We start from the raw sequence: 27479 nt of genomic DNA, 5'->3' as shown, positions 1-27479 counted from the left end.
TGCAAAGTCCGGTCTCTTTATTAGTCGAAGGCAGCGGGGGGGGCCCCAGCCCCCACCTCGGTAGCTGCCGAGGGACTGCTCGGAGCAGGCCTCCCTTGGCAGGGGGGTCCCCCAGCACCTCTGCCCTGAGCCCTGTGCTCGGAATAAAGCTGTTTATTGCCTTTGAATTGCCCGTTCCATAAACCCCGGGGGGCTCGGCCTGAGTGCCGGCGGGAGCCGAGGGGCCGCGGGGGGGCCGGGGGGCTCTGTCCCGGGCCGCGGGCAGCAGGCGTCCGAGGGGTCCCGCGGGGGCGAGCCCGGGGTCTTTGGCAGGTGCCCTCCGAGGGCCCGGGGGGCGCAGGGCGCCCGTCCCCGCGGGGCGCGGCCGCACGGCCGCTGCCCCCGGCCCCGCGGAGCGGGCTCCAGCCGTGCCCGGCGCCCGCCGCCAGCCGACAGCCGCCGGCGCCGTCACACCGGCATCGGCATCTCGTTGTATTCGTCCACGCCTTCCCGCTCGTCCAGGATGGGCTCGGCCTCGGCTGCGTCCAGCTGCAGGACACGGCGGCTGAGGGGCAGCGAGGGCCCCCCCGGCCCTGCCGTCCCCAGGAGCCCGCCGCCCCCCGCCTCCCCCCAGGGGACAAGCGACGCGGCCACTTACACACTTCATTTCCCGGTCGGTGAAGATGCGGCTGAGCAGGCACATGCGGAGTGGCACCGTGAGGATGAGGATGAAGGGGAAGGCGAGGGAGGCCACAGTGGACATGACGGCCCAGAGCACGGCCAGGCAGGCCAGCTGCAGCCCGGTGAACAGGTGCATGCGCAGCGTGCGCACCTGGGCACAGATAGGTGTCAGAGCTGGGCGCCCAGTGTCCCCCTCCCACCACGGGCACAGCTTGGCCCAGGGGTACCCACACCCCCAGACACGGCCCCGAGCCCCGCCGGGGTCCGGCTGCCCCAGAGTCCCCACTCTGTCCTCCTCTGCCCCCCTAAACAAGGCTCTGCCACGGGCTGTCCTGCAGACACCGCAGTGCTCCCACGCAAGGGTTCCCCAGCCTGGCCGCTGTCCTGGACAAGGGTCCCGCCCCTAAGGATCCTCCCCAGGCCCCCTCCCCACCTTTTTGACGTAGGTGACATCAGGGTGGTGCTTGGGGGGCATCAGCAGCAGCTGCAGGCGCTCGTAGAACTGGATGCCGTTGAGGGAGGTGACACCCATGTAGAGGAAGATGCCGAAGAGCACGGCCAGCGGGATCTGCCGCAGCAGGTCCCCGATGACAATGGACAGCCCTGGGCCAGAGCAGTGTCAGCCCGGGGAGGGGGCTCAGCACAGCCCTCCAGCCCCGCTTAACCCTCCCGCCACTGCGTCCACTGGGGACAGGATGGCCACACAAATTCAGCAGGGGCTCAGGGTGCCGCAGCTCCATTCCCCGCACCACCCCCTCCCCCCTGCAGCCCCCCATGGCTCCCCAGCCCCCTCCCCACGCTGCCCCCTCCCCACTGCACTGCAGTCCCCCCGGGTCGCGAGGGCCAGACCTACCGACAAGCACGGCCACCAGCAGCCCGGTGACCCTCTGCTCCTTCACCTCCTGGATCTTGGGCTTGTCCCCAGGTGCCACGGCCTTGCTCATGACGGTGAGGGCGTTGGCGTGGGTCACCGAGCGCACGGTGGCTGCGGCGAGCCAGGGCAACCCAAAGAGCGCGAAGAAGCCGCCCATGGCCACGATGAGCAGGAGGTCGAGGTGGAACCCGGAGCCCTTCTGCAGCATCCGCTCCTTCTTGCTGATGATCAGCCTGAGCACGAGGGCAGATGGTTGGCGCAGCACAGGCTCCCCCTTGCCCCACCAATGCCCCCTGCCCGGCCCCACTGCACTCACGTGGTGATCTGGGTCTCCATGAAGATGAGGATGAAGACCAGGATGGCGGGGAGGCCGCTGGCCACCATCATCCACACAGGGAAGGCACTCTGCATACCCAGGGGGTTGATCACCCAACCCCGCTTGTCTGGGGCTGTCACTGAGAACCCACTGGGCACACTCAGCTTCTGCAGGGCGTGGGGGAGACAAATGCTGAGAGCTCCAGCCTCACATGACACTACGGTCATGGCCCATAGAATGAGGGGGCCATGGACCCACAGAAACCAGACTCAGGGAGAGGGAAGGTCAGATGCTGGGAGCCAGAGGTGGCCAAGCAAGTGCAGCCATGGTGGGGACAGATGGAGCTGCTGACCTGCAGCCAGGACAGTGGGATGGGGCACAGGGATCCCTAAGAGGGTGTGGGGTTAGGGGTCCCACCCAGGCCGTGGATGGGTGGCTGCTCACCTGTGTGTAGGTGTCCTGGATGCTGTAGTCCACCAGCACCATCACCAGGATGGCGATGGGCACCCCAAAGTCCCCAATGAGCCTCCGGATCTGAAGGAACACCAGCACCAGCCTGGCCACAGCCCTCCTGGCTCACTCCAGCCCCCTGGGCTCGTCCCGGCCCCATGGCCCCCAGGCCCACCCCAGCCCCACGGCCACACGGCCATCCCCACGCACCCGTCCGGGGAAGAAGCGGCTGTTCTTGAACTTGCGCAGGAAGAAGGCGATGAAGAAGGTGCCGGCCATGAGCACAAGTGAGAGCAGCGCGGTGTTGGGCTGCCCTGTGACCTTGGTGGCACCACGGGCAGCCGGGCTGGTGGCTGGGGCTGTGGTGTTGGCCACAGCCACGCTGCCGTTGCCCCAGGCGTCGGCCGAGCTGTTGGCGCTCAGGCAGCCATGCAGCGGGTGCTCTTGGAAGATCTGCAGCAGGAGGAGGGGATGTTCAGCCCCATCCTGCCTGGCCCTGCCGCAGCCCCCTTGGCTCATCCCCCGCAGCTCACCTTGGCCAGCTTGGAAAAGGTCTCATAGATGAAGATGAGGGAGATGAGAAAGGCAAAGATCTCCTGGGTGAAGCGGGAGACGAAACGCACCAGGAAGCTGCCCTCAAAGGCCACCATGACCAGCACGATGAGGATGAGCCAGAAGCCGATCCAGACACGCCCCACCAGGTACTCCAGCTCGTTGGACGTACAGAACTGCCCAGCCGTGCAGACAGACAGATGGACAGACGGGTGTCAGGACGGTCGCAGGGCTGGACAGAGCCCTGGGCAGTGGGGCAGAGCCCTCGCAGGAGGGCTGCAGGGATGTCTGCCCTGGGCAGTGGGGCTGGGGTGTTGCCCCCAGGGCAGACCCCAGCACCTCACCGTGAAGAAGGCTTCCTCAAAGACGAGCAGTGGCCCCGAGAAGCCGATGACAAGCAGGGGCTGAGCACCCAGCAGGCAGAAGAGGACGCCCTGCAGCGACGTGGAGATGATCAGCTCCGACACGCCGATCAGGTCCTGGGTCTTCTCCCCTGCGGCAGGACAGGCTCAGGCACACCGTCAGGATGGGCCCCTTGGCGTCACGGCCCTGCCCCATGGCACGCTCCCCGGGCGGTGCCCAGCACCGCCTGCAGCCCCTGAGGTCCCCACAGCCCCACTCACCCAGCAGCCCCCCGAAGGTGATGGCAGGCGACAGCGCAGCGAAGTAGATGAAGATGACGGCGGCAATGCACTGGGGGTCCAGCGCGTCGCGGAAGTCGCTCAGGTAGTGGGGGTACCTGCGCCGCACGTCCCGGATCAGCCCCCCGAAGGGGCGCCCCGTGCGCCTCAGGGGGTCGTCCTCCTCCTCGGCCTCGTCCTCCACCACCTTCAGCTTCAGCAGCGCTGGGGGCGGGTGGATTCACAGATAGTGAGACCCCAACAGCTGGGACACCTCCCAAACCCTGCCCTGGCCCCAGCCCTGCCCCTGGCACCTTTCTCCTCAGGGGACTTGGGCTCCAGCAGCAGCCTCCGCTCCTGCTCCATCCTCTTCTTCAGCATCTCGCGCTGGAAGTGGGCGACGCTGCGCAGCAGCTCCTCACCCTGCACCTCGGACGGTGGCAGCACCACGCTGCAGTCCAGGAACTCGTTGATGGCGTTCAGAAGGTCGTGACGGTCGTCAGCCAGGTAGGCGGCCTCGTGGAATTGCTGAGGGGCAATGGCAGGGTCAGTGCCCACGCCACAGCTCCGTGTTGTCCTGAGAGCCCGGCACCGCACAGCCCCAGGCCCATGGCTCAGGATGGTCCTGGCACAGCCCTGAGCCCCCAGCCCTGGCAGAGCCCTGCCCCCACCCCAGTATGGCCATGACACCCCAACACAGCAAGGCCCAACTGGCATCCTGCCATGGCCCCAAGCTCCCCAGCCCCGACAGGACTCCAAGCCCTCATCCTGGCATTTCTCTGAGACCCCGGCACTGGCATAATCTGAGCTCTCCAGCCCATCCCATCTGAGTCCGGAGCTTCCAGCCCCATCATAGCCCCAAACCCCCAGTCCAGTGGTGTCTCAAGACCATAGTCCCAGCAGGACCCTGAACCCCCAGCCCTGGCACAACCCTGAGCTCCCTGCCCAGCCCAGCCTCAAGCCCCCTTCCCAGCAGAGCCCAGAACCCCCATCCCGGTACAGCCCCAAACCCCCAGCCTGGCACAGCCTGAGCCCCCCAGCCCGGCAGGACCCCAGCGTCCTGGGGCACGGACCTTGTCGGACATGAGGGTGGAGATGGAGCGCCCAATCTCGTGATAGTCCATGTGGGTGCTGCTGGGGCCCAGCAGCACAAAGAGGAATCGCACCGGCACGGGCACCTCCAGCACCGCGTCCAGCTCCACCGCCTCCTGCAGCCGCACAAAGGCCATGGTGGGCTGGTCCAGGAACTCCACACAGCCTGGGGGGCACAAGGGGCACGGGGGTCACCGGGGTGCCGGGAATGCGCTCCCCACTCCCCTGGCCTGCCCACCCCTCCATACCCACGAGCACCACTGTGGCCTCAGCGTTGTCCGGGATCTTCTCCAGCAGCTTCAGCTCGTGCTTTGACTTGGAGCGAGTGATGCCGGCTGGGGGCGTGGGAGTGACAACCTCCCTCTGTGGGGACAGAGAGGGGGAGAGGGGTCAGGGTCCTTCCCCAGGGCACGGGCAGGGCCGGGGGGCCACGGCGCACCCACCTCCCGCTCCACATCGACACGCGTGTCGTGCTCGCCGGCGTGGCCAGCTATGAGGGGCTCGGTGACGGCCGGCTCGCTGCCCTCGGCCACGTGGTTGGTGCTGTGGTGGTGCACCAGCAGGGAGCCCAGGCTGCCCGCCGAGATGTTCCGTGGGAAGGAGAACTCCTTCTCGTCGCTCGGGTGGCTGCAGGACAGGGCCAGGGCTGTCCGTGGTGGCCCAACGGCACAGCCATTGCCAGGATCCCAGGGACAGCGTCAGCCCCACAGCTCAGGGAGCAGAGCCCAGGGGAAAGGGGCTGTGTTCGCGACCCCCAGGCCCACCTGTGCTTGAGCAGCAGCGCCCGCAGCACATTGGCACGGTCCTCGGCCCGGATCTGGTCCGTGATGACCATCTGCTCCACCACCTGGTGAGCTACCCCTGGCAGTGTCTTCTGGTCCAGGTCCAGGAGCACGGCCCCTGAACAACAGAGGAGGGGCTCAGGCCAGCAGGGACAGGACCCCACCTCACCATGGGCCCCCCAGGGTGGTCTCCTCCTCCCTACCATGGGCCAGGGTCTTGCGGAGCTCCAGGAGGCTGCGGAAGGAGAGGGAGGCCACATGTGGCTTGCCCCAGCGGTCTGTCTCCTCCTCCACATCCTCCTCAAACTTGATCCAGCGCGCCGTCTCCTTCCACTGCAGCTCCTGGTTCTTGTCCACCACCAGCTCGTTTAGCTCCACAAACACCTGCAGCACAGCTGGGTCAGTGCTGGGACCCCAGGGCCCCCCGTCCCTGCCCGGCCCCGGCCCCGGGACCCCGCACCTCGTGGGGCTGCCGGTCCTGCTTGCGCTGCCGCGTGCTGGGCTCCTTGTGGCCCTTGCTGGCGTGCACCATCTGTGCCTTGGCACTCTTCCGCACCAGGTGCCGGCGCACACCCGGCACATCCTCAAAGCGGTGACCTGGGGGGGACAGCAATGTTAGGGGGTGGCCGGTCTGAGGGGCCCTGCATCTCGAACCCCAGCACAGGGGACACTGAGCCCCGGCATGGGCAGCCGCAGAGCTGCGGGATGTATCCTGCCTGGGACAGCTCAGGGCACAGCAATCATCCCAGCGCTGGGGGCCAGTGCTGCAGCTGGGGGGGGTCACTTGGTCACCACCAGCAACGCCAAACAGGAGCCAAGGTGGCTCCTGGCACTGGGGTCACCTGCTCCCTCTGTGCCAAGGCCCACCCATGCCCACTGGCACATGGGCGCTGCCCTGGCTGCGCTCCTCTGGGAGCTCCACAGCAAAAGCATCACCTGCCTCCCTGAGAGTCCTGGACCGTGAATCCCTGGGGCTGGTAAGTGCCCAGGGCAGCCACCACCACTGCTACCGTGGTCACTGGCTCCAGCTGCCCTGGGCTCAGCTCCTGGCCACACTCAACAGGGACTCGGCCCGGCACCGGCACCCTGGCACCTGTGGTTGTGCCTAGCACTGGGAGCAGGGTCAGCACCTGCACCCAGCCCAGCTTGGCTGCAGCCACAAGGCAACCTGGTACTGCCAGCCCCACTGTCCCAAACCCACCAGCCCCACTGTCCCCAGCCCCACTGTCCCCAGCCCCGCCCCGTTGGCACTGCATGACCCCCTGTCCCAGCCCACTCTCCCGACACAGAGTGGCCACCAGCGCAGCCCCGGGTACACCAGGTACACAGCCCCCACTCACTCTTCATGTAGTCCAGGTCAGCCGAGGCCAGTGTCTGTGCCTCCGACTCGTCTGTCGGCATCTTCTGGTAGCGGTCCTGCTCCGCAGCCGTCATGCTGCCGATGCAGCGCCGCTCGTGCAGGTTGTAGCTCCGGTGCCCTGGCTGTGACTTGGGCGCAGGGCGACCCGGGGACCCAGCCTCAGCGGCTGCTCCTTCCCCCGGAGCCCCCTGCTCTGCATCAGGGCTGCAAGGCAGGAGCCCACCTCAGTGCTGAGCCCCCCTCTGCGCCCCAATCCTGCCACGGGGTACCAGAAGGGGCTGTCCAGCCCCATGGGGCCCCAGCATGGCCCAGCCCCAGCTCACCTGCTGGCCTGGGCTTCCTTTGGGGTCACACCCCCTCGGTTCTCAGGGGGGGAGCCGGGCAGTGCCGCGGGGGCCGCTGGCTCCTCTGCCCGGCGGTCAGTCACCTCATCCTCCTGCAGGAAGAACTGGGGCCGGGCAGGAGGTGAGCCGGCTGCCGGGGAGCCGTGTCTCCCTGGCCATGGGCAGCACCGGCCCCAGCTCCTCTGGTGCCCCAGCTGTGCCCAGACACGCTGAGCCGGGGGGCACAGCGCTGCCCGCACCCCGGCCCTGCCCTCACCTGCACTGCCTCGGCTGGCCCGGGCTGCCGCAGCTCCTCCGCCGAGCGCTCCGTCTCCGTATCGCACGCGTCATCCTCATCCTCTTCAGCCTCCTCGATGGTGGGGGTCTCTCCAGGGACTGAGGCACGCCGGGCCTTCTTTTTGCCCTTTTTCGGGATCCCCTTCTTGCGGCGGGCGTCAGGGGGCAGGTGCGTGGAGAGCGGGTGGTGGATGTGGTGGGACGACTGGCGGTGGTCTGGGGGGACTGGGAGTTGGTGCTGTGCTCCCTGCCCATTTCCTGCCAGTTCCCCACTCCCTGCTTGCCCCCTGTCCGCTCCCTGCCCGTTCCCTGCTCCGTGCCCGCCCTTGGCCCCGCTCACACTCGAAGTCCTCCTCGCCGTAGCTGCGCCCGGCCTCCTCAGCGTTGCGGGGGTGAGCGTCGTTCAGGATCTCCTCGAAGCGCTCCACGCCCAGGGCCTTGTTCAGGTCCTTCTCCTCCTCCTCGTCCCCGAAGGCAGGTGAGCCGGCGCCCAGCGCCTCCTGCTCGGGCTGCGGGCCGGCGGCAGGGGTGAGCGGGCACAGGGCGGCGCCGGCCCCGCTGCCCGCCACGCCACCGAGCAGCAGCGTGCCCCGGTCATGCAGCCCCGCGAGATGGGCTCTCCGAGCCCCCGAAGACACCCAAGGGCCGTGCACCCCGTGTGCCCTGGGCTGGGCACTCCCTGCATCAACACCCACATACCCCCAGCACCCCCGGCCTCAGCCCCCCCACCCCATGTGCCACAGCACCCCAGCTCCAGGCCCTGGGGCCGTGCCCCTGGGCATCCCGGTGCCCTGCTCTCCTACGAGCTGGGACCCGGCACCACCAGTGCTGTGCCCCTGTTCAACCTCAGCACCCCCAGGGTCGTGGCCTGCTGCCGTGACCCCCGCCCACCCCCAGAGCTGTCCCCGCCCCGTTCCCCAGCCCCCGCACCCGCAGAGCCCCCGGCTCTGTGCCCCCCGCCCGGTGCTGCAGCCGCACCCCGGCCGGGGGTGCTGGGGGGCAAGGGGGGGGCGCGGGGGGGAGGGGCTGCGGGGCGGGGCTGGGGGCGGCAGGGGATGCAGGGTTGGGGGCGCAGAGGGATGTGAAGGAGTGGAGGGTGTGGGGGGGATTGTGGGGGGAATGCGGGACTGGGCGTCGCAGGGCGGTGCGTGGACACGGGGGATGCGGAGCTGGGGCGGATACGAAGGATGCGGGGCCGGCGGTTGCGGGGGCTCGCTGGGGGAGTGCGGGAGGGGCCGCGGGGGCTGCGGGGGGCGCGTCCCCTGCCGGTCCTACCTGAGTCATGGCGGAGCCGCTCCCTCCGCAGCTCCCGCAGCGCTTTATCGGAGCGGCGGGACCGGCCGCGGATGGGGCCGGGGCGGGGGGGGGGGGAAGAGCGAGGGGGGGGCCGGGGAGGGAACCGGGGGGGGCGGCGGCTCCGTCCCGGCCTCGCCAAATATTGACGGAGCCGCCTCGCGCCCGTCTCAAGGTGACGGCGAACGCAGAGGGCACCGGCAGCACCGCGGCACCGGCGGCGGCCCCGGAGCGACCGGCCCCCCCCACCCCGCGGAATGCACCGACTCCCCCCGGGATGCACCGCTCCCACTCGGGATGCGCCGATCCCCCCGCCAACCCCGGCCCCTGGGGACGCACCAACACCCCGGGACTCATCAGCCCCTCCCGCCGAGCCGCGGGCCCCCGAACCACCGGCTCCCCTCGCCGAGCTCAGACTGCTCCGGGAGCGCTGCGATCCCCCGGGCGATCCCCTCCCAGTGGGGCATCCCTCAGCCCCTGCGGGGGCTGCGCAGCCGAGCCCCCCCTCCACGGCCCCCACCCAGTGACCCCGGGACACGGCAGGTCCTGCACCCGGGGTCGGGGGCCAAGGGGGTACAGGGGCACCCCAGGCACCGGGATCCACCTGCAGGGACACCCCCGGGCAGCGGTGGTGGAGCTGCCCGACTGGGCACTCCACAAGCACTTGCTGGTCCAGCGCTGTGCTATGGCCACCCCACGTGAACCTCAGCACAGGTATCAGGTTTGGGCACAGGTGTCCCATACCCATCCCTACTGCACAGCAACCACAGGACCCCCCAGGGGGATAACCCAGAGGGTCACACAGGGGGTGACCCAGGTGATGACCCATGCCACCCCATCACACCCACCACCCTGGCACACAGAGGCTGCCACGGGCCGGCAGCAGTGGCACCAGGCCACATCCTGCACCTGCATCCCCCACTCCTGCCACATCCCTTCCACCATCCCCGTGGCCCCTTTGATCCCCCAGAGCCCTAAGACCCTTTGGCCACGGCCCCATGGCCCCATGGCCGCAAACCTGCTAGGCCCCATCCTGCACCCCAGCAGCACCCAACACACTCCTTTGTCTGGCACCTGGCGTCACCGTGGCGCAGGTGGGCACGGTGCCCTGGGGTGGCACCACAGAGAGAGCCCCAGCAGCCCCCCTAGGCCGCAGCTTACCTGGGAGCCCCGGAGGAACTCCATTAGGATGGGGCCGGTCCCATCCCGGTCACGTGCGCGCGACAGGCATTGCCAACAGCACCGGGCGGCCGCGGCGTGACACCGGGGTCAATCATTAACTTGGCCCGGGACCTGTCGCCAGGGCAGTGCTGGCACTGCGGGCACCACCGCGGCTGTGCCACCAGCGGCACTGGCACCGTGCCGGCCCCAAGGGCACCCGCCACCCCGGCACAGCTGGCCTGGCCTGCCCGGGGGAGCTGCCGTGGGGCAGTCCTGCCCCACGGCTGAGCAATGGGGCAGGTGCCAGACGGCACTGCCAGCACCCCACAACCCTGCCCCACACCTGAGCGAGGAGGGGCCAGGTGCTATGGGCGCTGCCAGCACCCCACAGCCCAGCAATGGGGCATCCCCCAGGTGCACCACGGCAGCAGGGGCTGCGCCGTGACACCCGTCACCCCTCCAGGCACCATCGGGGGTGCGGTGTCTCATCCCCCCCGCCACAAGGCCCGTCCCCGCGGTGGCACTTACGCTCTGGAAGGCTGAGGAGACAATGTGGTGAAGCTCGGAAGACACCTGGGAGTGGGTCATGGTGCCGGCACAGCCACCGGCACAGCCGGCTTAGCCCTTTTCCTTCTCGCGGGGGCTCAGGGGACGCTGTCGGGGCAGCATAACCTGGGGGCACAGAGGGGGATCAGGGGGTCCCCCCGGAGCCGTGCCGCAGGCAGGGGCCGGGGCTGCCCCTCCTCGGGTTGGGCTGGCTCCAGGCTGGTTTGTCTTGGCCACCGGCTGGAATGGGAGAGCTGTGGCCAAGACAAACGTCAGGAGGGGAGCGGAGTTGGGGCAGCGGGACCCCGGGCAAGCACCCAACCCTGTGGGGTGCAGGCAGGGTGCCAGACTCGGGGGGGCACAGCAGCACCCGACCCTCCCGAACCCCCCCCCCCACTCCCCCCAGTTTCCCCAGCCCAACCCGGCTTCCACCCACATTTGCCCCTTGGCAGCTCCCCGGGCCCTGCGCTGACCCCTCTGGCACCGGTGTGCCGGGTTTATTGCCACGGGAGGTGGCCCCACGTGATGGGGGGGACGGAGGAGGGTGGTGACGGATGACTGCGTCTCACATGGGTGGCATCACTGTCCTCGTCACCGTCACCGCTGGGGTGCCAGCACGGTGGCCGTGGCGAGGCTTGAGGAGTCACTGAATGCCGAGGCTGCAGCTCCTCGAGCCACACCACGGCCCTGGATCCCACCTTTTCCCAAAATTCGGTGCTACCCTGCTCTGGCTTCTCCCTAATCCCCATTCCCGTCCGGGGCCGGAGCCAGCACATCCACATTCCAGCAAGCAGATTATCCGCCCTGCCACGCCGCTCTCCTGGGGCGCCCGCCAAGCCGCCGCCAGCATTCAACCCCCCCCAAATTCAGGGTGGGACCCTCCCACGGGGGGGTCGTGGTGCTGGGCCACCACCTCGGTGTGTCCCGGGGCGCCGGCGCAGGACGGTGTCGCTGCTCCAGGCACTAAGCAGCTTTTTGGGCTTAATCTCGTGGGCAGCTTGGGATTAGTTTGGGAACACACTGGGATTGTTCTCGGGAACGTCGTGCTCTCACCAGAACACCCCAAAAGGGGGTCCCGGCCCCCCAGGTGCCACAGCAGGGACCTGCCGGGATGGTGACACTGGGGACATGTGGCGCCCGGGGAGCCAGGGGCATGACCCCGCTGGAAAGGATGACGGACAGCTGGGGGGGCACAGGGGGACACTTCTGCTTTCCATTGCAGTCGCTGAGTCACACACGAGCGGTGGCTGGGAACGGCTCAGGGCTCGCGCCAGCCCCGTGGAAAGGGGCCAGGACAAGCCTTGATTGGTGCCCTGTGGCTAACCCCACTCCCAGGACGCTCTGGCACCCTGGGATTGGGGGGACAGGCCTAGAGTAGACGCTCCAGGACAGTCTCACCGTCACTACATGGCTGGAGTGCCACCACCTTGCCCTTCTCCTGAGCAGCAGGGTCAGGACACACACCCGTGGCCACGGCGGTGACAGGACCGTGACGGTGTCAGTGCTGGCACTGCCACCAGCCGCACCCCGCACACGGCCCCACAGCACAATGGCCCCTTGTGCGAGGCCGGGCCGCCCCGATAAGCGGGGCAGGACCGCGATCCCGCCGGCTGCCAGCGCTGGCCGCGCTGGGAATGACCTGTCGCTGCCGCGGGCGCTCAGCACCGCTGCACGGCCACTCCCGCGCCGCCGGAGTCACATTCCTGGGACTGGCCCTGGCCTGCCTGAGCTGCTGAGGTGATTAGAGGGCTCGGCCCTGGCCCCGCACCGCCTCGGGGCTGCCCCCGAGGGCCCAGGAGCTCCCGGACCCGTCCTGTGCCAGGACCCACCTCTGGCAGCGGTGGCATTGCCATCACTGGGGCAGCGGGCTGAGCGCAGGGGGAAGTGGGACAATGATGCTGGCACCTGCATTGCAGGCAGCACATCCACATCAGGATACACATGCCCACACCAGGACAATTATGTCCTGGACAGCCTGTCCACACTGGGACAACCACGCCCCACACCAGGACAACCACATCTGTACTGGGACAATCACATCCTGGGAAGCCTGTCCAAATCAGGACAACCATGTCCACACTAAGACATACACACACATCCTGGGAAGCCAGTCCATACATCCACACCAGGACAACCATGTCCAGAGCACAGACCCAAAACCCCATGAGAAGAGGCAAGACTGGGAGCAGGGGACCCCCAGGGCAGCAAGCATCCTCCTGCCCACTCTCCCATGCCAGTGCCCCCAGTAGCAGTAGCACCATGACTCCTGCCACTGTGTCTCCTGCCACCACAGTGTCACCTGCCCGATCCCTGACCTGGGCTCAGTGCACACACATGTGTCACCTGTGTTTGTGCCCATTCTGGCATCAAGGCTGATGGTGACCCCTGTGGCACGTTTCCCAGTCTTGGTGGTGCCACCAGCTGCCCCCTTGGCGAGAAGGAGCACACCGTGTCTGTTGTGGCCTCCCTGCTGACAGCACCCCCAGCACGGCGCGTGCCAAGCAGGAGGAATGGCCGGGGTGAGGCCAGCACAGCTCAGGCCGTGCCCATTGCCCCGGCAGACGTGTCCATGGAAGAGGGAAGTCAGGAGACCCCCAGTTCCCAGCACCCCGAAATGGAGGAGGCCCAGTGGGTGCCCCAGCACTCCGCCCACCCTCAAAGATGGGAGGACCTCAGCTCCCTGCAGCCCCTCGCTCCCCAGCTCATCTCACCTGGCCACTCCAGGAACCCCCTGGGTGTTACTGGCACCCCGTGTGCCCCCAGGTCCCACCCAGCACAAGCACTTGGGATCCTGCACCCCTCATCACCGTGGGACACCACAGGATGGAGCTGGGCCAGACACCACTGGCTCCCGCCCGGCAGAGCTTCACTCACTGAAACTTCAGAACCCAGCACCAAAAATATTCGCCTTCCCCTGCCCACGACCTCAAAACCACCGGATCTGGAGATAAATCTCTGCACCCACATGGTGCCACTACCACTGTCATTGCCACTGTCACTGATGTGCCAGGGCACCCTCCACCACCTCACTGCCACCTCGGGGAGCCCAGGACTCCCCCATGCAGCACCAGACCTGCAAGAGCCTCCTGCCGTTGCCATCGGTGGCCCCCACCATTGTCCCCATCCCAGCCCCAGGAGGGGACAGGCACAGCTGCCCCCCACAATCCTGTGGGGACACGCACCAGCACTGACAGCTCGGTCCCTGCAGGATGGAACATCGTTGAGAGGGGTGGCCTGGCCACAGGGACAGCCCCTCTGTCACCTGCGGCGGGGCTGGACAACGCCCACCCACCCACGGCTGTCGGAGCCCACCGAAGAGGTGTCACTCCCGCTGTGCCACCCCCGGTCCCGGCACAGGCTGGGCCCCACTCACCCCATCACCCGCCGACCCGGTGAGGCTCCAGCAGCTCCCGCCGCTCCCAGCTCCCCCGGACGGGGTCCTGCCCGGCAGGAAGGGCGTGGGACCCCCGGCACGGCAGGGGCCAGGCCCGCCCGGAGCGTGTCCGGAGCAGGAGCGCGGGAGCCGCGCTGTGCCCGGAGCTGCCGAGCGCTGCCAGGAGTTTTATACCGGCTCAGGAGGCAAACAACCCGCGGGAGCAGCGGCGGGAGCGCGAGGCTTTGTTCCGTGCGGCAGCCCCAGATCCAAACAGTGAAGCTCTGCCAAATCCTTCGTCTTGGCTCCCGTGGCGACCCCACTCCCGTCTCAGGCGTCTTTGGGGACACAGAGGACATGACCCCCTCCGCAAGGGCAGGGTCCCACCTCGGGTGAGGGCTGTGCCCACCCCCTTGGCCTCACGCCCCTGGAATGCCCCAGTGCGGCGTCCTCGGGCAGCCAGCCCGGTCCCTGCGGCCACCACGTCCCGTCTAATGACAGGCTGTGACTGTGGGGGCTGAAACGGGGACAGCACGGGGACACGGCTCCCACGGTCCCCTCCCTTCCGCCGGCTGGGATGGCAACCTCAGGAAGGGTGGCACCTGGGTCACCCTCAGCCCTGCCCAGGGCACAGGAGGTGCCAGGAGGGTCCCCCATCCGTCCTTTGGACCCTTCCGGCAGCCCCACCTCCTGCAGCGTCGCTGCCCGCCCAGGACAGGTGACAGAGCAGGTACAGACCTACCCGAGCCCCCGGGAGCGCGGGCGGAAGGGCTGCCGGCAGGGAGGCGCAGGCGCCGGTGCCAGCGGATCGTTAGAACGATCAAATCTCGGGTTTTTTTGGCAACCGCTTGAAGTGGTGCAGCGACCCCGAAGGGCTCGACAGCAGGTTCCCAACTGGAGCCCCCTCCGTGGGGGGACGGGGCAGGCACGGAGCCCTGCCCGCAGCACTGGGAGTTGCCAACATAATTCCACTACGGAGCAATCCCAAATCCTGACACCGTATCGAAGAAAAAAAAAAAAAAAAAAAAAAAAAAAAAGAAAAGTCTCTGCAACTGGGGAGAGGGGCAGCCACAGGCAAAGCAGCCTCCAAAACCTGCTCCCACCCCAAACCTGCTGCCCCGTCCCTGGGGACGCACTCCGGGGCCATGGGAGCCCACGCTCCGTGGGAGAGCCGCGGGCTGGAGCCGTGCCCGGCGTTGCTCAACCCCGGATGGTTTCGCAAGGGGCAGTGCCCCGGCACCCGGCGGCTCTCAGCGGGCACCGTGCGACCCCGGGCCCCTCGGACCCTCCGTTCCGGGGGAGCAGGACGGTGGAGGGTGGCTGGATGATCCCAGGCCCCTTCCCGGTCCTGTGGAACCCTCGGACCCCTCCGCTCGCGGGGAGCGGGTGCGTGCAGGACTGCTCCAGATGTGTGACAGGGACACACACCTGGTCCCCTCCCCAGCCCCGCGTCACTCACCTGCCGAGGGCTGCCGGGCTCAGGCGCCGCGGGGGAAGCGCATGGAGCGGCCTCGCTGCAAGACAGAGGAATGATGACGGATGAAGGGTCCTGGCTCCCCCTCCCCTGCCCCCGGGATGGATCGGCACTCCGAGAGCAGGGTCTGGGGTCACCTGGGACCACCCTGCCCGGAGCTCCAGTGGCGGCGGAGAGGGGCCGAGGTTCAACGACCCGGGCAGCAGCGATGCTGCCCGGGAGGACGATGGTGTCGGGGTGTCCGGGAGGGGTCCAGGGGGGGCCCCCGGGGGTTCCGGGGTGGTCCTGGGGGATACCCGGGGCTGGGTATTGCTCCACCTGCAGCCGAAGGAGCCAAGGCACCCGGAGCGTGTGCTGGGAGACCCGCAGTCCCTGGACCCGGCACAGCCCCCTGAACCCCCGCACCGCGGCAGGGGCCCCGGGGAGCCAGCGGGGGAAAGCCGAGCCGCGGCCGCAACGGCACCTGGGGTTGCCAGGGCGGGGCGGGACGGCACCGGGACCGGGACCGGGACCGGGACCGGGACCGGGACCGGGACCGGGACCGGAGCTGCCGCGGGCGGGGCGGGAGAGAAGGGAGCGGAATGGAGGGGGCTCGGTCAGAGCAGCGTGCGGGGAGCGAGGACAGCGCGGGGGTGCGGGGACAGCACCGACGGGGAGGGGCGGCACAGGGAGGGTAGGGGCACCGGGATGGGACCGGGACCGGGACCGGGACCGGACCAGCCGTGCTGCGCCCCGCCAGCCCCACCGCCTCCGCTCACGATCCCGCCGCCGGTGCCGCTGCTTACCGGACAGTCCGGCCGCGCCGGGCGGGTCTGCGCGTCCCCGCGGGGCGGAACGGCGGGAGCGCGCCGGGGCGGGGCGGCACCGGGCGGGTCCGCAGCCCTTCCGGCACCGACCCAGCGGGTGCGGACACCCTCCCCGCAAGGGGATCCCCGCAGGGCGCCCGCGCAGCCGCGCTGTCCCGGGGAGGGCGGGCGAGGGGACCCGGAGGGTTCGGCGGGGACTCGGGCGGGCGGAGCCGGGGATCGAACCCGGAACCACGGGGCGGGGTGGGGCGGGGTAGGCGGGGCCACGGCGGGAGGTGTGGCAGGGCGGGGCCGCGCGGGGGCTGCCGGGAGGCGTGGCTGGGCCGCGCGGGGGCTGCCGGGAGGTGTGGCGGGGCGGGCGGGGGCCGGTGGCGGGGCCGGTACCGGGGCCGGGCCGGGCCGGGACCGATCGCGGCGCGATGCAGAAATACGAGAAGCTGGAGAAGATCGGTGAAGGTGCGGCAGGGCTAGAGCCGTCCGGAGGGAGCCGGGTGCTGTGGGGCCCGGCGGCGATGCCGGTCCAGGTACCGGGGGCTCGGCCGTGACCCCCTTCCTCTCCCCGCAGGCACCTACGGGACCGTGTTCAAGGCCAAGAACCGGGAGACGCACGAGATCGTGGCGCTGAAGCGGGTGCGGCTGGACGACGATGATGAGGTGAGGGGGGAGCCGGGGCCGGGACCCCCCCGGGGGCTCCCCGGGACCCCCCGGGACCCCTGCGGACCCCCCCACAACCCGGCGTGTCCCGCAGGGGGTGCCCAGCTCGGCGCTGCGGGAGATCTGCCTGCTCAAGGAGCTCAAGCACAAGAACATTGTCAGGTACCGGGAGGTGACGGGGGCCGGGGGGTCGTGGCACGGGGACTGCTCCTGCCGGGGGGCTCAGGAACCCTCCCCCGCAGGCTCCACGACGTTCTGCACAGCGACAAGAAGCTGACCCTGGTCTTTGAGTTTTGCGACCAGGTGAGCACCGGAGGCACGGGGGTACTGGGGGGGTCACGGGGGTCCCTGGGGCTCTCTGGGGGTCACCGCTCCCGGCTCCCCTGACGCCGCCCCTCCTCGCTTCCCCCCAGGACCTGAAGAAATACTTCGACAGCTGCAACGGGGATCTGGACCCCGAGATTGTCAAGGTGGGTCTGGGGGTCCTGGGGAGCCCCCGGGGTGCCGGCTCCGCCCAGCGGGGGTGCTGGGGGGCTGATGGACCCCCCTGTGCTCTCCCACAGTCGTTCATGTACCAGCTGCTGAAGGGCCTCGCGTTCTGCCACAGCCGCAACGTCCTGCACCGGGACCTGAAACCCCAGAACCTGCTCATCAACAGGGTGGGGCATGGGGGGCGTGGAGGGGCCGCAGTGGGGAGGGATGGTGGAGCAGGGACAGTCACACCTGGGACTGTCACTGTCCGGGCAGTCACACCTGGGAGCGGGGGCTGTGCTCGGGGCTCACACTTGGAAATGGGGGCCTGCCTGCTTGTCTGTCTGTCTGTTTGTCTGTCTTGAGGAGTCACACCTGGTGTCTGTCCAGCTGCAGTTGCAGCTCTATCTCTCCCATGTTCCCAATGCTGGGAAAGGCAATAGGGCCACCGTCCATGGGGTCCGGGGGACACGGGTGGGGCTCCTCACGCTGACCCCATCTGTCCCCCCAGAACGGAGAGCTCAAGCTGGCTGATTTCGGGCTGGCTCGGGCATTCGGCATCCCTGTGCGCTGCTACTCAGCCGAGGTGAGCAGGGGCTTGTGGGGCTGGTGGGGCTCGGGGTCCTGGCCCCACCCAGCCGGGTTGGCTTCCCCCTGTCCAAGTGTCCCTGTCCCTCCCCAGGTTGTCACTCTGTGGTACCGGCCCCCTGATGTTCTCTTCGGTGCCAAGCTCTACTCCACCTCCATTGACATGTGGTCAGCTGGGTGCATCTTTGCGGGTACACTGGGGGGCCAGAGGAGTGGAGGGGGACCTGGGGCTCCACGGGGGCCTGTGGGAACCACCCCTTGTCCCCCCAGAACTGGCCAATGCGGGGCGGCCCCTCTTCCCGGGCAACGACGTGGATGACCAGCTGAAGAGGATCTTCCGATATCCTTGGGAATGGGGAGCCCCAGAATGAACTGTCTGGGAATGGGGAGCTTGGGGAATGGGGACCCCAAAGGAATGGGGACCACTGGGAATGGGGAATCCCCTGGGAATGGGGAACCCTGTGGGCATGGTAATCCCTCTGGAATGGGCACCCCCAGAACGGGGGATTGGGGAAATCCTGGAATGGAGAGCCCTCAGGAATGGGGACTTCCCCTGGGAATGGGGAGCCCCGCAGAATCGGGACCCCCTGGGGAATAGGGAGCTCTGAGAATGGGAGCCCCCCTCGGCTGGGCAGGGGGGCAGGGGGCAGGTTCTGGGTGCCCCCGTGGTGGCCCTTGACTGTCCCCACGCTGCTGGGGACCCCGACGGAGGAGCAGTGGCCGGCCATGGCCAAGCTGCCGGACTACAAGGTGAGGGCAGGGGACCCGGGGGGTCAGAGGGAATAAGGGGGTCTGGGGGAGCTGGGGGTCATCTGTGTGTCCCCAGCCCTACCCCATGTACCCAGCTACCACCTCCCTGGTCAACGTGGTGCCCAAGCTGAACGCGACTGGCCGGGACCTGCTGCAGGTGAGACCCCGCCTCTGTCCCCCTTCCCCTGCGTCCCCCCCCTCTGGTGTGTCTCCCAGCCTGCACTCCCCCTGCTTGTGTCCCACCGCTGTGTCCCCCACGCTTGGCACCCCTGCCCAGCCCAGGGGGGCTCCGGCTCCTGGCAGCGGTGCCCCCCCGCTCGCGGCCCCTGCCCACCTGGGGGGCTGTGGGGTGGGGAGGGTCCGTGCTCTCCCCCCTCAGCCCCCCCGTGCCCCCCAGAACCTGCTCAAGTGCAATCCGGTGCAGCGGATCTCAGCGGAGGAGGCCCTGCAGCACCCCTACTTCACCGACTTCTGCCCCCCCTAGGGCCCCCCGATTCCCCAGAGCCCCCTGAGGGGGGCAGCCCCCAGCCCCCCGCAGCCAGCCCAAGCCAGCCCCCCTGAACTGCAGCCCCCCCACCCCCCAGTATTTATTAGGTTCTGCCCTGGCTGTGGGGGGCTGGCACAGCCCCGCCGGGCCCCCCAGCCCCGAGGGGTGGATGAGAGGGCTTGGGCTCCCCCCAGGGACACAGGGCTCACCTGGGGGCAGGGGACTTGCCAAGGGCATGGGAACCCCCAGGACATGGGGCCACAGGGCTGGTGGAGGGACAGGACCCTCCGGGACCAGGCACAGGGACCCCGGGGGGAACACACCCCCCACTCTCCTCTTCCTACTTCCCCTGACCCCTTCTCTGCCGGGGGGTCCTGGGTGTGCCCTGTGCTAGGGCGCTGCTGTACGTGGGTGATGTGCATTCGGTATCCCATAAAGAGCTTCCCCCCCCAGAGCCGCCTCCTCCTTCCTGGGGTGTTGGGGACCCCCCTGCCTGCCCCTGAGCCCTAGCCCAGCCCTGTGACACCCCCAGTGTTGCCTTCTCCTTCCTGGAGCGCCCAGGACCCCTCCCCTCCCCAGGCGCCCCGTCCCCCCCAAGCAGCCCGGAGCCAGGGCCTGGGGCACCTCTTTATTTGGGGGGGCTGTAGGGACGGGGTGCATGTCCAGCGCGAGGGGGCACAGGCAGCGCATGCAGGGACGTGGGAGCAGGGCCGGGGGGGCCCCTCACCCCCAGCCCCCCGACGCCCCCTCAGGGGGTGGGGGAGGCCTGGAGGCCGCCCCGCGGCCCGGGGGTGTCCCCCCAGCCCCCCGGCCGGCGGGGGGGCGGGCTGGGCTCTGCGGGGGGGCCCGGGGAGGACCCTAGAGCCGGGTGACGAGGTAGCAGGTTCGGGGTGATGCCGAGACGGGGCGTGGGGCCGGGCAGGGGGGGCCGGGCGCTCTGCAGGGGGGTCGGGGGGTCAGCTCCCACTGCCGCCACCTGCGTCCTGCCTGCCGGGGACCCCTGCCCCTTGCCCCCTCCCCTTGTGCCCCCCAGGGTGGCCCAGGAGCCCTCCATTTGGGAGGGGACACCACGCGGCCAACCTGCAGCCAGGCTGCCCCCCCCCCCATGTCCCCCACCCGGCCCCACTGCGTCCCCGAGGGGAGATTGGGGCACCCCAGCCCGGCTGAGGGGTGTCAGGGCAGGGGGCACCCCGGAACAGGGTGCTGTGGGAGATGATGAGGATGGGGGATGTCTGCAGGGAATGGGGCGGGGGGGTCTACAGGGGATGAGAGGTCTGCAGAGAATGCAGCGGGAATCGCAGGGAATGCGGGAGATCTGCAGGGAATGGCCCCGCACCCCCCTGCCGGCCCTGGGGAGCCCCTCACGGACCCCCATCTCCCCCCGGGGAGTGACAGCCCCACACCCCCCGTGCCAGCCCCGGGGGGCTCTGATTGCCCCCCAACATGTACCTGGGTGGGCGCGGGGCCGTGGGGCTGCCCGGGACCGCCGGGTGCTCCTGGACGGGCGCACGGAGGGACGAGAGAGCGGTGAGCGGGGGCATGATGAGGTGCGACCCCTGGGCGGGGGGCTGGGGAGTGGGGGGCGCGGGGGGGTTACCAGGGTGCCACCATCGCTCCGGGGGCTCCGCTTCTTCTCCTTGTACAGGCTGAGCAGTTTGTCCCGGAACACCTGGGGGGGGGCAGGTCAGAGTCCCCAGCCCTGAGACCCCCCCAGGGCAGGGGGAGGCTGGGGTGGGCTCACCTCATACAGGTAATCAAAGATCTCCAGGATGGTGAGGAGGCTGGCACCGATGAAGAGCCCCATCTGCCCCCCGATGTCACCTGTGCGGGAGGTGCCGTCAGTGGGGGCAGACCCCTGATCCCCCTGGCATCCCCATGGCCCCCGTCCCTCACCCAGCAGCCCCGCCACCTCGTACGCCTTCTTCTGCTCGATCATCTCGTAGTTCAGTGCCTCGAAGAAGATGTCCAGGACCAGCACATTGTCCCTGGGGGCACAGGGGCACAGGGGACACGGGGGCAGTGTCAGGTGCAGGGGGGCCGTGCCAGGCTGTGCTGTGTCAGACCAGGGGGGGCTGGACTGCGCCATGGAGTACCCTGGGACAGGGCAGAGGGGTGCCCGGTGCTGGGGGCACGAGGGTGTTCTGTGCCACACCTGGGCCGTGCTGTGCCATGCCATGCGGAGCCAAGCCGTGCTGTGCCATGTGTGTTTCCCATTTCTGGGGCAGGCTTGCACAGGGGAGGCCATGCTGTGCCATGTCATGCTGTCACACTACGCCATGCCATGTCACACCATCGTTCTGGGCTGTGTCGGTTGGTGTGTGATGGGGACGCCGGGTGTGGCTGTGCCATGCTGTGTCACACTGTCATGCTGTCCCAGCTCATGTCTGCTGGGGGATGCTGTGTGGGTGTGCCATGTCACGCTGTCACTCTGGGCTGTGCCAGTCCATAGATGCTGGGGACACTCTGTCACACTGTGCTGGTTCATGTCATGGGGCCATGCTGTGCCGTGTCACACTGTCACACTGTGCCGTATGATGCCAGTTCTCATGCTGGGGCTGTGGGGCTGTGTCACACTGCGCTGCCGAGGTGGTGGGTGACACCGCAGTGACAGCAGTGGTGGCACTGTCACTCACGCAATGTACTGCTCCGTCTTGTTGAACTTCTTGGCCAGGTACTTGGCCGAGGCCTTGCTGGGGATCTTCACCATGGAGAGCTCTTTGCCGTAGCGCACCATGGCGCAGGGCGTGCGGCACGCGCAGTACTCGCTGTCCTTCGTCACCAGGAAGTCTGGGGGGGCGTGGGTGGGACGGGGACCCCCGGGACCCCTGCCCACGGGGGGGAGGCGGGATGCTCCGGGGACAGAGCTGGGTGGCGGTGGGTGCCACCCGGGACAAGTGTGCCACGAGTGCTGTTGGTGGCACAAGGAGGGGACCCGGCCCTGCGCACCTGGGGACAGCGGGGACCCCCACCCCGGCGAGGGCACAGGGACACCAGGGCCACACTCACAGTGGTGGGGGCACAGGGACACCGGAGCTACACTCGCAGAAATGGGGGGCATGGGGAGGCTGAGGGGCTCCCGGGAGAGGCTGGGGGTGTCCTGGGCCATTGGGGGGCACGGGGTACGTACCCAGCGCGGGGTCGGCGCACTCCTTGTACTGCTCCGGGGTGCAGACGTTGGCATTGCCTGCGGGGGAGGCGGTGGTCGCAGGGGCGGGGTTGGTCCCGCGGCCCCGCAGCCCCCCGGGCGCCCCCCCGCTCACCCGGCATGTGCACCATGCGGCAGTTGCAGTTCTCGGCCAGGTAGCGCGTCTCGCAGTCCAGGCGGCACGCAGTCAGGCTGTAGTTGGTGAAGAAGTCGGACTCGATGGGGGTGGCCTTGCAGTCCCCCCACGGTGGGGGCAGGTACACCAGCTGCCGGGCACCCGCTAAGGAAAACACGGCGTCCTGGGGCCCCGTGTCGACCCCAATGTCCCCGGTGTCACACCCGGCCGCGCCCCCACGTCCCGGCCCGGGCGGTGCCGTCCCTCGGGCAGAGCTCACCCCGGACAGCCGGCGCCGCGGGTCCTGCCACCCCAGAGCCCCCGTCCCACCCCGTCCCCTCCTTTCAGGCCGTGGGCATGGGCGTTGCGGCAATTGTCACCTGTACCGGGTGCCACAGCGAAGTCAGGCAGGTGGCACCGTCTGGGAGCATGCAGGAACGGGACACGCCGGGTGGGGGGGGGTCAGCACGGACCCCCGCCGCCCCCCCGGTGCCCGGTGCAGGGATCATGCCTGGTGAAGACCCAGCACCCCCCACCCGTGGGTGCCAGGGCCACATTCCTGCTGCCGCCGTGCTACTGCCGCCCATGCGCCAGCACACGTGGTGACACCCACCCGAGGCACCTAAATTTAGGTGTCTGGCTGCGGGGGCCGGGTGCCGCCACCCCCCCGGCGGCTGTTCCGCAGGAGCAGGGGGGTCGCTGCCGGAGCCGCTGCCTGCACAGGGGCCGCTGGAGCCGGCGTGGGGCTGCCCCACACCGTGGGCTGTGGTGGCACCGTACCCACGGCATGGCTGGGCACGGGCTGTCCCCATGGAGATGGCTGTGGTACCCACGGCTTGGAATGTCCTCACAGCGACATCCCAAGCCCCCCCGCTTTGGGGGTCCATTCTGATCCCTTTGGGTCACCATCCCAAGCCCTTTGAGGGTCCGTCCCAATCCCTCCAGGGGCCCATCCCAATCCCTCGGGGGTCTGTGCCCAGCCCCGGGCGCCGTGCCCGGATACCCGCTGCTGCTGGCAGGAGACGAAGGTCTGGAAGCCAGGGGCAACACCGAAGCCCAACTGGTCAATGAAGGGCGGCTCGTCCTGGCTGTGGATCTGCACCTTCACTCCCACCTCAAACGAGGTCTCGTCTGCAGAGCAGGGGAGCGGAGTCAGCTGCAGGGCCGGGGATCTCACCCACGTCCCCTCAGATGGGCATGTGCTCACCTGTGTGCCCCCAAAAGGACAAGTAATCACCGGGGACCCAAGTGCTCTCACCCATGTCCCCCCAGAAGGGCAGGGTCTCACCTGTGTCCCCCCAGACGGGCAGATACTCCTCCTGCTGCACGTTGAGCATGAGCTCGAGGCCGTTGCCAGAGCCGCCCTGCAGCGTGGTCAGCACCTCGCGCCCTGGCCCCCCTGGGTTGAACGTGTAGCACTTCCCCAGGCGTGTGAAGATCTGCAGCGACACGGGGCACACATGGGACACGGGGACAGGGCTCTCACTGCCACTGCAGGGACCCCATGTGGACATGGGGATGGGGCATTCAGTGCCACTGTGGGGTCCCCATGGGGACACAGGGACACACATGGGGACACGGCAGTGGGGATTCCAGTGCCCCACATGAGCCAGGACAGGATCCCAGTACCCTCAGATCAGGATCCCGATGACCTACAGGACCCAGGATGGGGTCCCAGTGTCCTGGGATAGGATGCCAGTGCCCCCAGGAGAAGGCAAGGATGGTGGTGGTGCCCGTGCCTGCGCTGCCGCGGCTCTGCAGGGATATTGGGTTTCGTCGCGGTTCCAGAGAACATGTGGGGACACTTGAGATAGGAGGGCACAAGCCAGAACGGTGATGGGGGAGCAGGACTCCTTTGTCACAGCGGCAGAGCCCACCCTGTCCCCCTAGGACCTGAGAGCAAGTCCTGGGCCAGCCACCCGAAGGACCCCAGGGACCTGCACCCCAGCCAGGAACCCCGGGGTGACCTTGAGTTCCCAGGGATCAGCACCCGCCGCCAGGGACCCTGGGCTGACCCTGAGCCCCCAGGCTGGTCCCACGGCCCCCAACTCCTGCCATACAGTCCCATGGCGTCACGGCCCTCTCTGCTCTGAGTGCCCCCACCCGGGGGTTATGTCCCACGGGGGGGGGAGCGGAGGGGGCGTTGCTGTGGCAACCAGCTGCTCCCAAAGTGGGGACCCGTTGCCATGGCAATGCGGTGCCCAAGGAGGAAAGGGGGGGGCGGGTGTCATGGCAACGGCTGCCCGGCATGGGGATGCTGGGGGGGGCATGGGTGGGGACAGTGATGGGGACACAGCCCCAGCACTGCCAGTCCTCCTGCGCTCCATGCTCAGGGTCACACGGGGACCCACGGCCCTGCACCCTGGGGACCCCCAGCCCTGCTCCCCAAAGATCCCCTGTCTCCATACCCCCATCCTGCCCCATCCAACTGGCCTTGGGGGAGGCGAGAGGAGACACCGCTCACCCCGATGGCCCCTGGGGCCTCACCACAAACCCAGGAACCTCAGGGACGCTGGGGCCCAGGCTGGGATGAGGTGCAGGGACACAGGCCCAGAGCTCAGCACCGTGGCCCAGGGCAGAGGATCCCGAGCCAGGACTAAGACTGGCCGAGCCTGGGGATTTTGGGGGCCGGAGCCAGAACCCTGCTGCTTTACCAGGCACATGCCACCCACCCCAAGTTCTGCCCTGGGGACCCTCAACCCTCCTGCCACATGTCCCAGACCTCAAACCCAGGCACCATCACCAGTGCCTGGCCGTGCTCCGGAGACACTGACAGAGCAGCTCCGGCCAAGGGCACTGGGGCACAGGGGGACAGAGGGAGTCTGGGGGGGCACAGGGAGCATGGGGGGCACAGACGCGTCAAAGGGCAGCTCGTCCCTAAGCTGTGTGGTGAATTAATTAGTGCTCTAAGAGCATTAAGGTGACAGTAATTGCTGGGGACATTGATGTGGACTGGGCAGAAATGCCAGGGCAGACGTGAGCTGCCCAGCGCCCACGCTGCTGCCTGGTGCTGCTGTGGCAGGAGGGAAGTGTCTGTGCTGCCCATGCCGCCATCACTGCCTGTGCCCATGTCCCTGCCTGTCCTGCCCATGCCACCGCCCCTGTCCACCCTGCCTGTGACACTGTCCCTGCCCATCCCGTCTGTGCCACCATCCCTGTGTCCCTGCCTGTGCCGCTGTCCCTGCCCTGTTCTGGGGGCTGCAGTGGGGGATGCTGGAGGTCACAGCAGGGGACCCCCACCCATGCCAGGCATGGAAGAGCTGCCCATGGGACCCTCTGTGCCAACAGTCAGGGCTGCTGCTGGCCGTGCCCAGTGACACCTGAGGCCGGCACAGGTGGTGGGGGCTGCACCTGTGAGCACCTTGAACAAGTGACACCCCATACTGTACAAGGAGAGCACCCCACACCTGTGAGCATCCTGTACCTGTGAGCATCCTGTGCCCACCACCACCGCTGCCCAGTGCCTGCATGCCAGCAGAGACCCCCAGCCCGCAGAGAGTCCCCAGCACAGCCCTGCTCTGTCCTGGGCGCTGCTCACAGCCGCCTGGCGCCCCTGCAGCACCCAGGGTGGGGGCATCCCTGTCTGGCAGCCGCTGTCCCCAGCGGGGTGGGCAGGGGCTGGGAGTGCTGCGGGTGGTGGGATGAGAGAGGGGATCACCTGCCGGTGTCCGACCTCAGCGGGACTCCCCCGTCCCTCTGCAGCCCCGGGGCATCCGGTGGGTCCCCTTGCCAGCCTCTTGGCACTCACCACGGTGAAGTTGCGGGCAGTGCAGCCGGTGCCTCGGAAGGAGCACTGCAGCAGCATGTCAGCCAGGTCGTGCCCCGTGCGGTTGTAGAACTCGGCCATGCTGAAGGGCTTCGCCTTGAAGTTCTTGAAGTTGGCCTTGTCGCGCAGCGCGGCCAGGACGTGGGGCTCAGCCAGCTGCGGGTTGCTGATCTCGTAGCGCTCGTTGAGCAGCGCCAGCAGCTCGCCCACGTGGTACATGTCGTTGCGGGTGATTTTGGAGAAGCGGAACTCGTTGAGGTTGCAGATGGTGATGGCCGGGAAGGTGAGGTTGCGGGCAGCCACCTCGTCCAGCTTGGTGACGTGGGGGTAGGTGAGGAAGTAGGCGACGCGCTCGGCGCACACGAGCAGCAGCAGCCCCAGCGAGCCCAGGAAAAAGCCGCCCCAGAGCACGCGGCGCAGGGACACGGCCCCGTAGGCGAAGACGTGGCTGATGCCGTGCAGCGAGGAGCTGTGGGCGAAGGCCCGCAGGCTCGAGAGCCCCTCGCCCTCCCCGCTGCCTTCCGAGCCCCTCCTCATCCTGTTGCCGCCGGGGCCCCGCGGTGCCCCGCACCCTCAGCCCATCGCCGCGCCGGGCTCAGGGCGCAGCTGGCGGGGAAGGAAGGGGGGGAGGAGGGTGGGCAGGGGAGAGGAAGGCAGGCGATGGGAGGGCAGGACCGGCCGCTTCGCTCCCCCAGGTCCGTCACGCTGTCGGTGCCGGTGCTGCCCGGCCGGTGCCGCGGAGCCGCGGGCAGCGCAGCGCAGCGCCCGTCCCGGCTCCAGCCCCAGCCTCAGCCCCGGTCGCGGTCTCGGTTCCGATGCCGATTCGAGCCCTGGTCCCGGATCCGGTCCCGATTCCAGCCTCGGTGCCCCTCCTGATCCCGGTCCCGGATCTAGTCCCAGCCCCGATCCCAGTTCCAGCTCCAGTTCCAACCCCAGCCCCGGTCCCGCTCCCGGCTCCGCTCCCGCCGCGGCGCAGCCGCCGCCGGTCCCCGCCGTCCCCCGCCGCCGCCGCCCCCGCCCCTCCCGCTCGGCTCCACCCGCCGCCCCCGCCGGCGGCCGCAGCGTTGGGGTACGGGGGGGGCCGAGACCCCCGGGGAAGGGGGGACAGCAGACAGCGCCTCTGCATCGGGCAGCCCGGGGGAGCCCACCTCGGGGGTCACACGGAGGTCCCCCCATGCCGGGGTCACACAGGGGTCCCTCCAGCCCGGGAAGCGATGCAGTGGAGCCTTCACACCAGAAGGATGTCACAGGGTTCCCCCACTCCGGAGGTGACGCAGAGGTCTCCCATTCAAAGGCTGACCCACGGGACCTCCCCTCCCCGGGAGAGTCATGCAGGGCTCATCCTACCCCAGGGGGTGACACAGGGGTTCCCCCCGGCCGGGGGGTTGACACAAGGGTCCCCTACCTGGAGGGGCAGCAGAGGGGACAGTCCATCCCGTGGTGTTTTGAAGGGGAAACCCCCATTCCCGGGGTCCCCCGTCCTGGGGTCATGCAGAGGGTCCCCACCCCAGAAAGATGACACAG

General features: G+C 68.9%; 3 protein-coding genes across 4 annotated transcripts; 1 reads left to right on the top strand and 2 right to left on the bottom strand.

Annotated features, from left to right (window-relative positions):
- On the bottom strand, nt 1-16057 carry SLC4A2 (solute carrier family 4 member 2). 2 transcript variants are annotated; one of them, XM_066202860.1, is made up of 24 exons: nt 15959-16057; nt 15159-15213; nt 10309-10452; nt 7667-7835; nt 7307-7542; nt 7030-7154; nt 6687-6910; nt 5807-5943; nt 5550-5730; nt 5329-5464; nt 5008-5191; nt 4813-4927; nt 4546-4730; nt 3787-4000; nt 3476-3697; nt 3197-3345; nt 2834-3028; nt 2511-2753; nt 2295-2384; nt 1851-2017; nt 1514-1767; nt 1094-1263; nt 638-811; nt 1-528 (listed from the first exon to the last, which is right to left on the bottom strand). In XM_066202860.1, the coding sequence occupies exons 3-24, from the start codon at nt 10366-10368 to the stop codon at nt 448-450; spliced, it is 3711 nt and encodes a 1236-aa protein (XP_066058957.1). In that variant the 5' UTR covers nt 10369-10452; nt 15159-15213; nt 15959-16057; the 3' UTR covers nt 1-447. The 2 variants fall into 2 exon arrangements, with proteins under 2 accessions (XP_066058957.1, XP_066058965.1); XM_066202868.1 differs by lacking the exons at nt 10309-10452; nt 15159-15213; nt 15959-16057 and adding an exon at nt 9781-9894.
- A 269-nt stretch (nt 16058-16326) lies between these two features.
- On the top strand, nt 16327-19381 carry CDK5 (cyclin dependent kinase 5). The gene is made up of 12 exons (XM_066202846.1): nt 16327-16435; nt 16545-16633; nt 16728-16795; nt 16876-16936; nt 17047-17103; nt 17197-17292; nt 17616-17690; nt 17787-17883; nt 17963-18032; nt 18382-18442; nt 18519-18599; nt 18840-19381. The coding sequence occupies exons 1-12, from the start codon at nt 16399-16401 to the stop codon at nt 18924-18926; spliced, it is 879 nt and encodes a 292-aa protein (XP_066058943.1). The 5' UTR covers nt 16327-16398; the 3' UTR covers nt 18927-19381.
- A 168-nt stretch (nt 19382-19549) lies between these two features.
- ASIC3 (acid sensing ion channel subunit 3) lies at nt 19550-26929 on the bottom strand. The gene is made up of 11 exons (XM_066202689.1): nt 25938-26929; nt 23478-23628; nt 23193-23320; nt 22190-22340; nt 22057-22113; nt 21563-21716; nt 20823-20914; nt 20671-20750; nt 20527-20598; nt 20379-20425; nt 19550-19866 (listed from the first exon to the last, which is right to left on the bottom strand). Exons 1-11 carry the CDS (start codon nt 26490-26492, stop codon nt 19788-19790), a joined length of 1566 nt encoding a protein of 521 aa, XP_066058786.1. The 5' UTR covers nt 26493-26929; the 3' UTR covers nt 19550-19787.
- Between the last annotated feature and the right edge of the window lie 550 nt (nt 26930-27479).

Source organism: Chamaea fasciata, unplaced genomic scaffold (assembly GCF_029207755.1).
Source record: "Chamaea fasciata isolate MVZ Bird 193981 ecotype frontalis unplaced genomic scaffold, bChaFas1.0.hap1 SCAF_1, whole genome shotgun sequence".
Lineage (NCBI taxonomy): Eukaryota > Metazoa > Chordata > Aves > Passeriformes > Sylviidae > Chamaea > Chamaea fasciata.
Note: the sequence above shows the minus strand (reverse complement) of the source record. Positions and strands in the feature narration are given on the sequence as shown.